We start from the raw sequence: 14548 nt of genomic DNA, 5'->3' as shown, positions 1-14548 counted from the left end.
CAAATGGACAATACATGGTGCTAAGTACTTTAACAGAGGGTAAGTGTACCACAGGCATGTATGGGTACTACACACAAAATTGCTATAAATATGGTTAATAAAATATGCTGGTTATTGTAATTTCCCAGGCCGTAAGTGTAATTTCAGTCATTTAACACAAAATGTATACAAAAACGTTCTTTTGAAAAATAGCAAAAGAAAACTATAAAGGAAATTCGGCAAAATATATATGTATATAAATATATATGTGTGTTTCTTAAATAGTATTCTGTGCCCTGCATCATTATGAAATTATATTATGACTCTCATGAGAGAAAAAACAAATATCATCGCCAAAGGGGGTTGAGTCTTCTGTTATGATCAACTACATTTACCACAATACTTTGCGAGCTATACAGGAAGGACGTTTGTTCAACAGTGGCTCCCACTGATCCAAGTTAGGACCTTTCAGCTGCCAGTCTTGGCCCATAATGTAAGTGTTGCTGAGCTTTTCCTTGCAGGGCATTTCCAGAATTCCCCCCTGCAGCTTGTTATGCAAGCTGTGCATGTCCACTTTCGTCCTTTGCGTGGAGACCTGCAGCACCGAGGCCGGAGCGCTCAAGTTGCATGCGGAGCGCGAGCTTAGGATTGTGCACCTTTGTTGCAGAGGCGAGCTGCCGACACTCCTGAACGAAGCAGATGGAGGGAGGGAGGGAAAAAGACGGCAAAGTCTTTTGCGCTTCTCCTCCCCCCCATTCAAGCAAAAAGGAAACGTCCGTATCCAAGGGAGGTAAGAACGCAAACTGGTCCGTGCAATACCGCAGGACTGCATTTTTTGTTCTGCAGTTGGCTGCCCGCGGCTTTCTGGCTGCTGCTGGTGCTGCTGGTGCGCTTCAGGCTGGAGGGCTCTGCTGCACGGCTTCTGCTCACGCGCCGCCTGCCAGCCCGTCCGTCGCTCTCTCCAGCACCGCGCTCGCGCTTCGGCTGCACATTTGCACGGTCCGCAGCTTCCAGAAAAAACTCCGGACACGTTTGCACGTACTCGCTGCCTAAACTAGTTTTAACCATCTGCCCACTGTCCATTTATAGACGGACTCTGCTGCAGCGTTTCTGCAGAGACAGAATTTTGCAGAATTATTACTTTTCTGCCACTCTTTATTTTTTCTCCCATTTGATTTTTGCAGCAAAGCTTGCCTTGCCTTGCACGGTGCATTGCATTTTAGCAACTTTAGTGCACGGTACCATGCAGGTGGCTTCAGTCTGAAAGTTGTACATACACATATAAATATATATTTAGAATCGTATCACTATTTCATGCTTGTTTTGTTGTCGCTGTGCGTAATGGAAAATATTTTCTCCATTTGACGTCTGCTCTTACAGAGTTGTTCCGGCTGCGCAATAAATAGACACACTTAACAAATGCAACAAGCTAAAAATAGAGGGTTTGCTGCTTTGAAAGCGCCCAAGGTAAGGCTCTAAAATAGGAGTCTCCAAGCAAAAAGTTGCGGCGCAATAAATAGCCGCCCAGTATCCGTGTGTAGCTGCGCACCTCCGGAAGAAAAAAAAAGCAAACTTTTACGCGTCCTTAAGCTCCAGTCCGTAAAGTTCTGTAAATACTTCAGAAAATGTGGTGAATAATAATTCTTAATGTTGCAGAGTGAACAATTTTAATTCCTTCACTGCAGTGCAAGAGTGACAACACTTGGTGGCAAATGCGCAGTATCTGAGTATGTATGTGAAATAACTATAAGTATGAAAAATCGATTGCAATACAATAGTCATATCGAAAATTCAGAGGCTTCGAGCATGTTTTTGTCCTCCTCCTTCTAGCTAGCTGCTCGTGCCACCCAGTGGAATGGCCCAAATGTCTCTACGATATTATCCCTGTGATTCCTAGCATGGTCAACACCAGTCGACCACCATTGCCTTCCTCATACTCACATCTAATGGGCCTCCCAGCGAAAAAGTGATCATCTCTGTAGTGCTCCTGAGTCATGGCTCATTATACTTGGCTAATTATACAGGTGATTACATTTTTCGTTGCGCAAACTCTTCAGTCACCTACAGCTCAGTAAACAAATAGGAATTTCACCGCAGAAGGCCTTAGCACAGGCACAGTTTTCAAAAGCAGTTAGTCAGTCTGATACTGCTATTTTTGCCAGCGCGCATTATAGGTGTAGCTGTCTAGGTGGTCCGACTGATGATGTAATGCAAATTGAGGAAGGGAGAGGAGTTAGGGTGAAAGATGTATTTTGAGACCCTTCTTGAAAGGGATTCAGCATTTCTGAAGCACATCAGAACACCACCGTTGCACTGAAAGACTTTCATAGGTCACTTTTGTAGGTTGTTTGTGAATACTTGTGTTTATGTGTTGAAATTGATGTTGTCAGTTCTGCTGCCCGCATCCTACTTTGGCAAAAAGAGTTCAGCCGAGATTCAGCATACCTGCCAAGCGAAATTAGGAGCTTCACAGCCTCATGAATAGGCTGGGGATGTTGGGGATGTCTTGATTTGTTTAGCCACTGCAACACGAGTACTTCCTCAACCACATCTGGGTGGTGCAGCAGAGTGTAAATGAACTCTCACCTGATATCAGTAAGGACTACTTAGAACTTGCTTCACGTGGATAGTGTGCGTCCTTAACGCAGTATGGAGTCAAAATAAAGAGCTGTATGTATTTGCATGTCTAACGTAATTCCGTAAATGTCACATTTGTACCAAGACATCCATCATTCTACTTATTCCGCTGCCAGTTGTAAGAAAGCTATTAGATCAGTATTCTGACTTCAGTCGCACGTCGTTTCAGGCTTGGTGCACAAACATTGACTGGAACGGATTTACAAACATGTCTCACCACAGTGTGTTGAGCACAGGGAAGGGTGTTTGCTTGATGGAAGTGCGCTCCTTGTGTAAATAGCAACAGCGACATGATGGAAGTTAGTTATGAAATTGTTTGCACAGTAATTCAGCAAGCACTGGCTCTGGTTGTAGTGTGGTTCTAAAGTATGATTACAGTGCATATTAACAAGTCATTAATTGGTTTGAAAAATGCTTGGCATTTTGTTCGTAGCAGGACCAGCTGACTTGGGTGTTGGCTGCTGGAACTTTGCATTAGGGAAATCACATCCTGGAACTGGCATTTTAGTTGATTCTGTATTTCAGTACACTTGGGTTTACTTGGACTCAGATGGTTTCAAAACTTATGAATAGACTACAAGGCTTCACAGAGGAGCAGCAGAGTGGTATTCATCTGTCTGTGACCTGAGGGAGATGCTGAAAGCACAATGATCAGCATAAATAATTATTTGCCTCTGTTTTCTTTGATGTGAACATCACTGTGTAGTTCCTTTTAGCCTACCCCCGGTTGAGCCTGGTGATGTATAACAGTTTCCAAAGGGTCTCCCAAATAACAACATAAAGGAGAGCAGCATTTATGGCTGGGATTCAAAGTTCCACTTTCATGTCATTCTTTTACATTTAGTACATTAAATTCTCCAGGAGTTCTATAAAAAATGTAATTTACAGGTGGGAAATGTTAGCTGTTATGGGGTTGCAGTCTTGCGGTGAACTTCTTCCTCTCACTCTCTTCATGGAGAAGCCTGCCATCTTGTCAGATAGTTATAACCAACAGCATTTTGTTTCAGAATTCATACATTGTAAAAGTAGTGCTGTTTCCACTGCCATGCACTCATTCTCTGTCCTTGTCCTCCTCCTCCTCCCTTCAGGCAGGAAGAAGAACCCAGGGCTCAAGCTTTCCAAGGAGGTGTTTGAGCAGCCTCCGCTGACAGCATCGTAAGGCACTTCTCTTTTCATGTCTTTGCATGGGCCAGCAAGGAGCATGTTCTGATGGAAAGTTTAAATCCCAGCAGTATTTAGGCAAGTGCTTTGAAGCAGGAAAAAGTAATGTTTTAAACTCTGATGGGGGGGAAAAGCTGTTCCTTCAGTCAAATGTAATGTTCAGCTTGATGAAGAGGTTGCTTTACACGGATAGCCATTGTTATAGAGAGTTAGCCTGGAATAACCTCTAGTGTGCAGTAGTTTAAAGAAGGTATGATCATGTATGTTTTTCTAACTCGCAGGCCTCCACGGGATCTGGACTCTAAAGCTTGTGTCACCATTGGTGAAAAGGTAGGATGGGAAGACAGTGCTGTTCTGTAGAGTGAATTTTGAGGTGCACATATACAGTATATGCTGATATGTAATGTGCAGTGTACTTTTTTGGCTATATACATTTGTGCCACTGGCTACTTTATTAGATATGCCTAGCTAGTACTGGGTAGGATGATCTTGTGCCTCCAGAACTGCATGATTTTGCCAAGAAGATGCTGGACACATTTCACAGGTTCTTGGTCATTGTTGGCTTGACAGCTTCATACAGTTTCCACAGATTTTTTTTTTTTTGGCAGCACTTTACTAGCATCGTGTGGCACTTCATCCAAAAGATGCTCTATTGGCTTGAGAAGTGGGAATTGCGTAGACCACTGGAGCACAGTAAAGGCAGTGTAATGTTTGTGGTACCATCCTGGGGTGATGTGTGCTTTGTGAAATGCACATTATCTTGCTGGAAGTATCAATTTAAAAAAGACTAGACTGGCTTTGAAGGGATGCACCTAGTCAAAGAAAGTTTTGGAACTTTGTGGCATTCAAACAGTGCGATGTTGATAATACCAAAAAATGCAGCGTGCGCCAGGAAAACAATCCCCACCACCGTTACACCAACACCGCCTGTGCTGTTGACACCAGGCAGAATGGATCCATGTATTCATTCTATGCATGCCAGTTTTTGGCCTTGCCATCAGCATGTTGCAGTAGAAACTGGGAATTGAGTGACCATTCCCCCCCCACTCTTCAGTCATCTGATTTTGGTGACTGCATGTTCACTGGAACTTCAGCCTCTAGTTCTGAGTATACAGGAGAGAACGCAGCATGCTCTTCTGCTGCTGTAGCCCATCTGCTTTAATGTTCAACAGGTTGTGCATTGTGGCATTCCTTTCTAACACCCCTATTGTACTGAGCCACTACTTTTGCAATTGTGACCATTGTGTTGGCTTTACCAATCCAGTTCAGATCTGGTTACCACATTTGATTAAGCTCACGTGGGGCTCAGCGTTTTAGGTCTAAATGTTCCAGCATCACACAAGATGCCATCTTCGGCATATTCAAAGTTGACCAAGTCTGGCCATTGACCTCCGACCTCTGATTAGTGAGACTTTTTTGCCCTCAGCAACTAAAGCTACTGACAGTTTTTTTTACTTGTCCATCACACCATTTCCTGTAAACTCATGACATTGTAGCATGGAAAAATACCTAGAGAATGGCCATTTCTGAGATGTTGTAACCAGTGTGAGTATGTTCAAAGTCACATCACATATCTTGTTCATTCTAACAGTAACTGGGCTTCCTTGTCTTGTCTTATTGCTTTTTCTAATTCACAATCCTGTGACTTCTCGAACTGTGAGGGGTGAGCTATATGTGCCTGGTGTACCAGGAAGGGGGAAAAAAAAAGCCTTTTGAGTGTATGTGTGTACAGTGCAAAATTCATGTATATGTGCTTTTCATTCTCTCTTGTCTCTTTAGAATTTTGTGGTGAAGGCAGATGACCTGGAGCAGATTAGCGAGTTGGGCCGAGGAGCCTACGGGGTGGTGGACAAGATGAGACATGTCCCCAGTGGTGTCATTATGGCTGTGAAGGTGAGGGATGAGGTGGATGAAGTCCTGAATCAATGGTGGATGCAGTCCTTTTTTCGGTTTAAGACATTTAAAGCCGGGCTGAGAACAGCGGACCACACAGCTTTAGTTCTGACATTCCAGTGCACAAAGGGCATTTGAACTCAGGAGAATAGCAATGCCAGTTCTGGCAAGTCTGACAGAGTGTAATTTTTTTTTTTTACTTCAGAGGATACGGGCCACAGTAAACACACAAGAGCAGAAGAGGCTGCTGATGGACCTGGACATCTCTATGAGGACGGTGGACTGTTTATACACAGTTACCTTTTACGGGGCACTCTTCCGAGAGGTACCTCAATGCAGATTGACTTTTGTATTGTTAGAACAGTCTCTTTGGGCAGCTAGATTTTTACTGCATCCTTGCTGCAACAAGTATTTCTGCTCTGGTACATTATTTGCAGAGCTAAATCCCTATAAAATCACCCTCTTCCTGTTCCTCCTAGTCGTTGCCAGACCGGTCTCGATCTTAATTATGCGCTTTGCCTGTCTGCAGGGTGATGTGTGGATCTGCATGGAGCTTATGGACACGTCCCTGGACAAGTTCTATAAGCAGGTCATTGAAAGAGGGATGGTCATCCCAGAGGACATCCTAGGAAAGATCACCACCTCGGTGAGCAGCAGCAGCTGGTTTACTCATGCTTGTTGTGCACATGCTGTTTTGTGAGAAGGTGAAAGGGTGTGTTTGTTTTAGAATATGTTTAGATGTGTGGCAGAACTGGGGTGGCCTCCCTGGATGGGTTAGACAGTTGTCAGCAAAATATGCTTCAAGTACTATGACTGTTGTTTAAATCAATCCCCTGCACTGTTTCACTGCAGATTGTGAAGGCCCTGGAACATCTGCACAGAAACCTGTCAGTAATACACAGAGGTGAGAACAGACTTCTTGCATGTTACCATTCTCCGCATGTTACCATTCTCCACGTTAGCAATTACTGAAAGTAAGAATGTCTCTCTCTGTTGTTTTGTGTTCAACAGACAGATGAATGGATGGATAGATAGAAACTTTATTAATCCTGAAAGAAATTGCACAAGGCTACAGCAGCACATATACAGCTATTTAGTGATGAAAACCACAAATAATTGAGCAATAAATAAATATCATATTTAGATCAGTGAAAAAAACAATGTAGAGTATTGTATCTGTTCTTTCTTTTATGGCTTTCAGTTAATCTGTTTTTGATAGTTTCAGAAAATGTGCACATCTTCTCTGTACAGGACTGATTTGCTGCCGTAACCTTACAGTTGATCTTCTAGTATGAATAATTACTCCAGTGAACTGATGGGTTAACATTTTCAGCAGTTCCTGGAAGATTTTCTTTAAAATGTTCCTGAAGTGTATTCTTCAATTTTTCAAGACCTTGTTATTTTGTAAGTTTATCATTTGCAATTGGTAAGGTTCCCTCCCCCTCTTTTTTCAAAATTTAAATTTTTGTTGACAGCTGTACATCAGCATCCTATTGCTGTAGGTATTCAGCTTTTGGTAAGTATTATTTGCCCCTCAGAAATATATATTTTTAAGCCTTTTATTCTTTTCTCTGCTTGCAGATGTAAAACCCTCAAACGTACTCATCAATACTCAGGGTCGAGTAAAGATGTGTGATTTCGGGATCAGTGGCTACTTGGTGGACTCTGTCGCTAAGACCATTGATGCTGGGTGCAAGCCGTACATGGCAGTGAGTAGACTTTTTGGCAAGTTTGTCATCAAAGTTTGGAGTTTTAAGGAAGAGAGGTAGCGGATCATGCTAAGGGTTAGCACTAGGTTTTCCTAGCTCTTCCAGAAGTTTAAAATGTTCACTATTTTCTGTGACTAGACATTGATATTTTAAAAGTGAAACAAAATAGGAGTACACCTTAAATGTTTTTGCCTTTTTGTTACTTTAAACAATTTGAAAAACTAGTCCTTCAACTTGTCCAGGTAATGCTATAGGGTAAAATCTAATGGATACGGATGTAATGCCACTGGTTGATTTATTGCTTGTCTTCTGTGTTCTTCCTCAGCCTGAGAGGATAAATCCAGAGCTCAATCAGAAAGGCTACAATGTCAAGTCTGACATCTGGAGTTTAGGAATTACAATCGTGAGTATCCAGGTTTTGGCCATATTCCGCGCCGGTCTGATTTTGTTTGTAAAATATTTGTGACTCATAAGGAGAGAATAGTTGCATTCTGCAGATGTCCTGTCTGCGTATGTGATTATGTATGCATGTACATTAGAGATTAGCAGCCCTGTTGTGCATGTGTCTGAATGCTATCTTACCATAAAAATTGCTGCTGCTGGTGTGATGTTCTTGGACTTTGGGTTTGCAGTCCCACAGTAAACACACTTATGCCCCCCTCTAGATTGAGCTGGCTATCCTGCGTTTCCCTTATGACTCCTGGGGTACCCCCTTCCAGCAGCTCAAACAGGTGGTAGAGGAACCGTCACCCCAGCTGCCAGCGGATCGCTTCTCCCCCGAGTTTGTAGATTTCACATCGCAGTGGTACGCCCACTTCATGTTTTTGTCATTTTAGCAACGAGGTGCAGTGACAAGGTCTGAATCACAACATTTTGTGTTGGTGATAACCACCATATCCTTTCCATTTATTATTATTATAGTCATTGGGCATTCCTGTAATTCTAATCATTCTACATTTTTACCCGTTTAGAAATGGGTGTGTGGTGCTTTGAGTACCTTTTTTGTACATCTTTTTCACAGTGGCTACAATCCCAAAGATGCTAACTGGTTCAGGTACACCAAGGAGTCAGATTATACTGCAGAATGTCAGTGTAGTTAAAGTACACATTATTGTCTTGTTTATATTGGCCTGACTTCTTGGTTCAGACTTTTTTGTGGGATTTTTCAGGGTGACTGAAGTGCACGTGTGTGCAGGAAACTCTTTTGGGCTCCAATTGTCGTGGTTTACTGGCAAGGGTGTTGACACAGTTCCAGTTAACAATGGAGGTGATGAGTCGTAATTGCAGAAACGGAGGTGCTGGGATGCCCATCCCGCATACAACCCAGTAACAGAAACAGCTGGTCAGCAGCACCGTCCATAACTGGAGGAAGGCCCACAACTCGCCTTGGGCTCTCCCCTGCTGACAGGGTGCTGACGCTCTCCTTTTAGCGTTGCCTTACACAAACACAACTTTTGCCTTTGTTTTTCCTCTGAGTTTTTCTGTTATATTTTTCTGGACAGCTTGAAGAAGAACTCCAAAGAGAGGCCAGCATACACAGAACTCATGGTAGGTTTAGAATACTGCTAAATTTTTTGGTGTTTTCTCAACTTTTAATGTAAGAATGTATGTGGGCAAGGGAGGCATGGTGGTGCAGCAGGCTTGGCTGGGTCCCGCTCTCTGGTGGGTCTGGGGTTCGAGTCCTGCGTGGGGTGTCTTGCAACAGACTGGTTTTCCGTCTTGGGGTGTGTCCCCTCCCCCTTCAGCCTTGCGCCCTGTGTTACTGGGTTAGGCTCCAGTTTGCTGCGACCCTGCTTGGGACAAACGGTTTCAGGCTCTGTGTGTGTGGGGGCAGTCTCTATGTGCAGAATGTTTGTGTGCATGTACAATATAGACATAAAATGACACATTTATAATTTGGATGTACAGTTGACCATTGAACAATGTGGGAGTTAGTGTTGCCAACCCCCCCATACAGTCGAAAATCCGCTAATAACTTTTGACTCCCCAAAAACTTAACTGCTAATAGCCTACTGTTGACCAGAAGCCTCACTGATAACAAAAACAGTCGATTAAGACGTATTTTGTATGTATTATATACTGTATTATAACAAAGTAAGCTATAGAAAAGAAAATTGAGAAAATCATAGGGAAGAGGAAATACATTTACAGTACTGTTCTGTATTTATCGTCATCTGTTTACAAGATGAATTGTGTGTCTGTCAGTACCTACATCAATATTATCTTATTGCTACAAACACTGTAGATGTTATACGTATTACTAATACAAGACATCAAAAATTAAAAGATGATGTGAAAAAGAAATTCATAGTTATTTACAGGTATAACGATTCCTGCATTGATAATAAAGAAGTAGCAATATGATTGCTTTACGGTAGCCTAGCCTGTACATTAATGAATGAATTGTTATAAAATTTTTATGGCAAACAATATTGTCAGTCATAATACATACATATTTTACGCATTTATGATATACCTAACTTTTTCTTAATTTTTTCGATACTTCTACGGTGTGCAGTTCATTTGCAAGTTTTTTGAAATTGTCGCAAATCTCCAAAAAATTTTCAAATATATTTGACAAAAATCCGTGTTTAAGTGCACCCACACAGTTCAAACCCATGTTGTTCAGGGTCATCTGTATTTCTGTTAAATGTCCACTAGAGGGTAGACTGACTTCTTGATGTCTTTCTTTGCAGCAACATCCCTTTTTCATACTTCATGACTCCAAAGAGACAGATGTGGCCAGTTTTGTCAAGTCTGTCCTCGGTTACTGAAAGTGGAAGCATGACACCACCCACATGTCCCAGAGGAGGCGGAGCACTTCACCAATGGACCAGTAGTTGTCCAGAAACCCAGAAGGGCTCTCTCAGGGGAAGTAGGGTCTTTATGCATCCAGGAGGGTTATACTTGCACATCGCTGGCTGGTAGGTTAGTAGTTTGGGCACCAGTCATTGCCCACAATTGCAGCACAAAAATACAACTGATTAACTAGTGTAAGATACTGTCCTCATACTGGGAAAATAAGAAGGCCTAAATTAAATGTCTGTCTTACTATGTCAGACCTCTAAGTTGTTTTGAAAGGATCTAATCTTACTGGACTCTCTGCCCTCTTTTCTCTTGGACTTACGGACAATGGCAACATTTTTTGACATTCACTGAATGTCAGGGAAAAACTTAACCTATTTTGTGCATTAAACAAAAAAAATCAAAAGTTGATATTACTGCAAATTACAACAATATGCGTACTAATACTAGTAGCTGATATGGGTTTTCTGCATGCATGAATAATGCATGAAAAAGTGTTCCTGGATCATGAGAAGATTATAGGGGACTGCTGCCAAAATATAAAAAAAACCACAAAATCATTACAGTGATCCATAGATTTGGGTGCAGCATGCCCACCACCTGCCAAAAGCAATGAAGTGCAGATTGGCGGGGCAGACAAGGACTGTTGGGTTCCAGTGAGCTTCTGGGGCAAGAGTCATGGAAGTCCTGGGTGGGCTGGCCTACAACTGAAAAGCCAACACTGACAGGAAGGGGTACAATGTGTTCAGCTGGTGGTATGGTCCATTGTCCCAACCCCAACCACACCCTCCTTGAGCTCTTGCCTGCCATGTAGCAGAGAGACCCTGTGACCACTTAAGTCAGTGGTTTGACTATATATTTGTGCGCTTTTTGTGTGATCCCACAGCATTCATAGCAGACAAACCTGTGAAAGTCTGCTGGTTCTACCAGTTGTATTGAGTCACCAGAAGAGCTGAATATGACTGGATGCAATGATGAGGACTCTAATAATGATATTTATATTGTTGTCATCTCTTCTTCCTGACTGTTTGATGGAGTTGGTGTTGATTCTCATTTTTTCAGACAGGTAATACAATCTCCATATCCTGTGCAGTGTATTGAGAATGCCATCAGCATGTTTCTGCTGTATGCTGGGGCGGCTCATGCCCAAAGACTGCCCTTTTGAGGCACCTGGTGCACTGTAAACGCTGCTTTGCAGATGGCCACATCTCAACTCACTGGCTATTGCCATGCATACACAGCCCATTGTTTAGACAGTAAAGTGATGCAGAGGGTTTGTAGTTTTGGGGCACTTCAAAAGGCATACCTGATGGATTTGTCAGTGATGGACCACACGTTTCCCTTCCACCCTTAGTACTCTGGTCCTTTTACAAGTTAGCTGGTTGGACATGATTGGCTGGAATTTTTATTTATTTTTTTTTTTTTTGGATGACTTTATTGCTGTGGAGAGACCAAAGACTGAGAGTCCCTGTAAGAGCATACCACCACAGAAGGATTCTCATACACTGCTCCCTCAACTATACTTTAAGACACTAGTTATGAAACAATGTCTTTTAGTTTCCACAAGGTTTTATGAGCGGTGACTCAACCACCATATGTGAGACCATTCTCATTTAAAGGGCTTGATGGGAGGACATTTAAACCAAAATGAACTTCTCTGGCTTTTGTCGTTATAAAGTCTCCTTGTATCACTTCCACCTTACTGCTTCTCCTCATCCTGTTACTCGCTCTTCTTTGTCTAGTGCCTTGCAGAAAGTGCTCTGCCAACTGGTCCAGGTTTGAACTTCTGAATCAAGTAACCAGTGGGCCTTGAAGCCTCAGATGTTGGCTTCACTACAGTTCCTCTTACTAGCTGTTTCTTCTGCCACTTTGACTACTGAAGGCATGGGGTTTGTTGACAGCCTCATAGAATGCAACTGTAGTTTGGCATTCCAGAGTGTAAAGGTCTCATAGCAGCTCCAGAGAGGTCTGTTTTAACCTTCATTGTTTGTAGATGTAGGTTACCTTCTCTGGTTTAGATTATTAGCTGTATGTTTGCTAAACAGCTTTTTATTTGAAGCCAAAGGGCTTTGTGTGTCTTTCATTTGGTCTCACACCAAAGCTTAGTTTACAGTCCATTTCTGAGTAATGAATGTGTGAAACTGTCCCAGATAGCCTTTTTCCCTCCCTGGGTTTGAGAAGAGGGCTTCAGTGAAATGCAGAAAAAAACAGAACAACATTATCTGTCCTCTCATGCTCAATTGCAAAGTTTCATTGCCTGAGATGGCTGCTGGTATGCCTGAAACACTGAATTTCCTCTTTGTTTATTTAAAATCAATTTCTGTACTGTAATGTAGAAGAGAGCACTGCAAATGTAGGTGTTTTTTTTTTCCTCCTTTTCCTTTGCTTATTAGTCAAATGAATTTTTGATTTGTTAGATGGGTGGGTTGCAGTGTGTTAATTATTGTGGTAATATTAGAGATTTTAATTAAAAATCTGCTTTATTATTTGTAGTGAAAGATGTGTGTTTTGTTTCAGTCTTGTTTAGGTGTCTCCAACAGGCATTTAATGTAACACAAACATGAAGACGGACCAACCTGCTTGAAGATTGCAGCCTTTGCAGTTTTCTATACGTTTTTAATTTGTGTCAAAAGCCTCTTCCTGTGTTGTATTGCCTTGTCTGATAACTACAGGACAGTTGTGAGGCCTTTGATACTTTTTATTGTCATATCTGATGTTACAGTTCTGATAAAACAGATACTGCATAACTACATAATTAGACCGGTTTTGTTTGCTTAATTATTCTGGGATGGGATTTGGATTCCCAACTTATCTGCTCATTCTTAAAGTTGTAATACAGCAAAGATGCAAACTAAAGAGACGTTGCTATGGAAGTGATATGACATTTTTGAAGGCTGTGTGACAGTAAAGCTGTTTATTTACAGACCCATCATACTGTCAGGTCCTGACAGCCTCTTGCCACTGAAGATTTTTCACTGACAGGTAATGAAAACACCCATGTACTCGGAAATAAAAGGCATTGCTTCCACGCCAACTAATTTTTGCTGGTAAATGAGTAATAACGAGCATGACACAAAACACCTGCTGTGTTCATACAGTATATTCATAGATGTTTGAAAAAAGACCATTTTGGAGTTAGTCAGAGCGTTTGATCTTTGTTCTGCGCCAAACCAAAGAAATATAATTCTGGCTGGAAGGTAAGTTTTATTGTGTGTGTTTTTTTTTTTTTTTTTTTTTTTTTTTTTAAATGCCGTCCCAGATGACCAGTTGTCATTGCTCTTGTTTTAGCTTTGTTTGTAATAACCTAAGCTATTAGTCCCTGTACCTACAGAAGTTTGCCAAACATTACTGTGAAGATGAACATCGCCAGACCCCACCTTGGAGACTATACTGTGCAGCTGCATGTTGCGATGAGTTAGGAAATTGTTTTTGGTGCCTGATTCTGAAGAATGGGCCCTACTTGTCACTTGCAGAACTTCAAGTGAATGAAGTTTTTGCCTTGCCAACCTCTTCACCCCAAGATGCCAGAAATCATGTTTGGTTATACTTTTAATAATAAGCTTACTAGCTTCCTCCAGTGCTGATTTTCCTAATGCCGTTTCCTTATGCTACAGAGCACAGGTACAATAGCAGGAAGCAGCCGGCGGATCAGTGATGGATACAACTGAAGACTAAATGGTTTCTTCAGTAGGCTTTTAAGGTATGTTAGTATTCAGTGCCCCCCATGGTACCATAGACTGAAACACTGCAGGGGGAAGCACCTGTTGTGCAACATGTTTAATAATGAAATGAAAGGGTGTATATGTCAGGGACACACTTCAGTGGGACTAGTCATAAGGAAAAGGAAACTAACCGGGTCTGGGACCAGAGCAGTATCCTGTTGCATCTCTCTGGAATGATGATGTCCATTTTGAGGACACGAACAAGGTGAAATGAGGTGAGAATAACTGGGATTCTTGTCTCTGTATCACCAGTCCCCCAGAGTCCACTTGCTTGCCACACCAACTTTATTTTATTTAAATAGGGTGACTAAAAGCCAGGGTGGACTGGGAGTAATTCAGGGTAAGTTGGAGAGATCCAGTTTACCCAAAAGTTGATATTTAATTGGGATTCTAAAAAATATGGTAGCTTTATTTGCACTTCTGTGATTTTATGGTAACCTCAAAGACAGATGATTTTGTTTTGGTACGTGTCAGATGTCTCGCTCTGTAATTGCCCCACCCACCTTTACTTACTAGATTTTGCGGGGGGGGGGCTGACTACAACCTCTCAAAAGCCACAAAAGTCATCTAATCGTCAAACCCGTAAATAGTATTCACATCAGAGGTTGAAGAATCTGTCAGTGAACAGCAGGTTGTTGGAAT

The 14548-nt window shown here is 42.0% G+C and overlaps 1 protein-coding gene across 2 annotated transcripts; it reads left to right on the top strand.

The window, feature by feature from the left end:
- Positions 1-404: 404 nt before the first annotated feature.
- Positions 405-13398, top strand: LOC108922496 (dual specificity mitogen-activated protein kinase kinase 6-like). 2 transcript variants are annotated; one of them, XM_018732680.2, is made up of 13 exons: positions 405-472; positions 647-769; positions 3705-3771; positions 4059-4107; positions 5557-5670; positions 5876-5995; positions 6200-6316; positions 6523-6574; positions 7252-7379; positions 7705-7782; positions 8045-8184; positions 8882-8927; positions 10076-13398. In XM_018732680.2, the coding sequence occupies exons 2-13, from the start codon at positions 679-681 to the stop codon at positions 10151-10153; spliced, it is 1080 nt and encodes a 359-aa protein (XP_018588196.1). In that variant the 5' UTR covers positions 405-472; positions 647-678; the 3' UTR covers positions 10154-13398. The 2 variants fall into 2 exon arrangements, with proteins under 2 accessions (XP_018588196.1, XP_018588195.1); XM_018732679.2 differs by lacking the exon at positions 405-472 and having other exon boundaries at positions 491-769.
- The last annotated feature ends 1150 nt before the right edge of the window (positions 13399-14548 follow it).

This window comes from Scleropages formosus, chromosome 3, assembly GCF_900964775.1.
Source record: "Scleropages formosus chromosome 3, fSclFor1.1, whole genome shotgun sequence".
NCBI lineage: Eukaryota > Metazoa > Chordata > Actinopteri > Osteoglossiformes > Osteoglossidae > Scleropages > Scleropages formosus.
The sequence above is the reverse complement of the archived record's forward strand: the minus strand, read 5'-3'. Positions and strand labels throughout refer to the sequence as shown.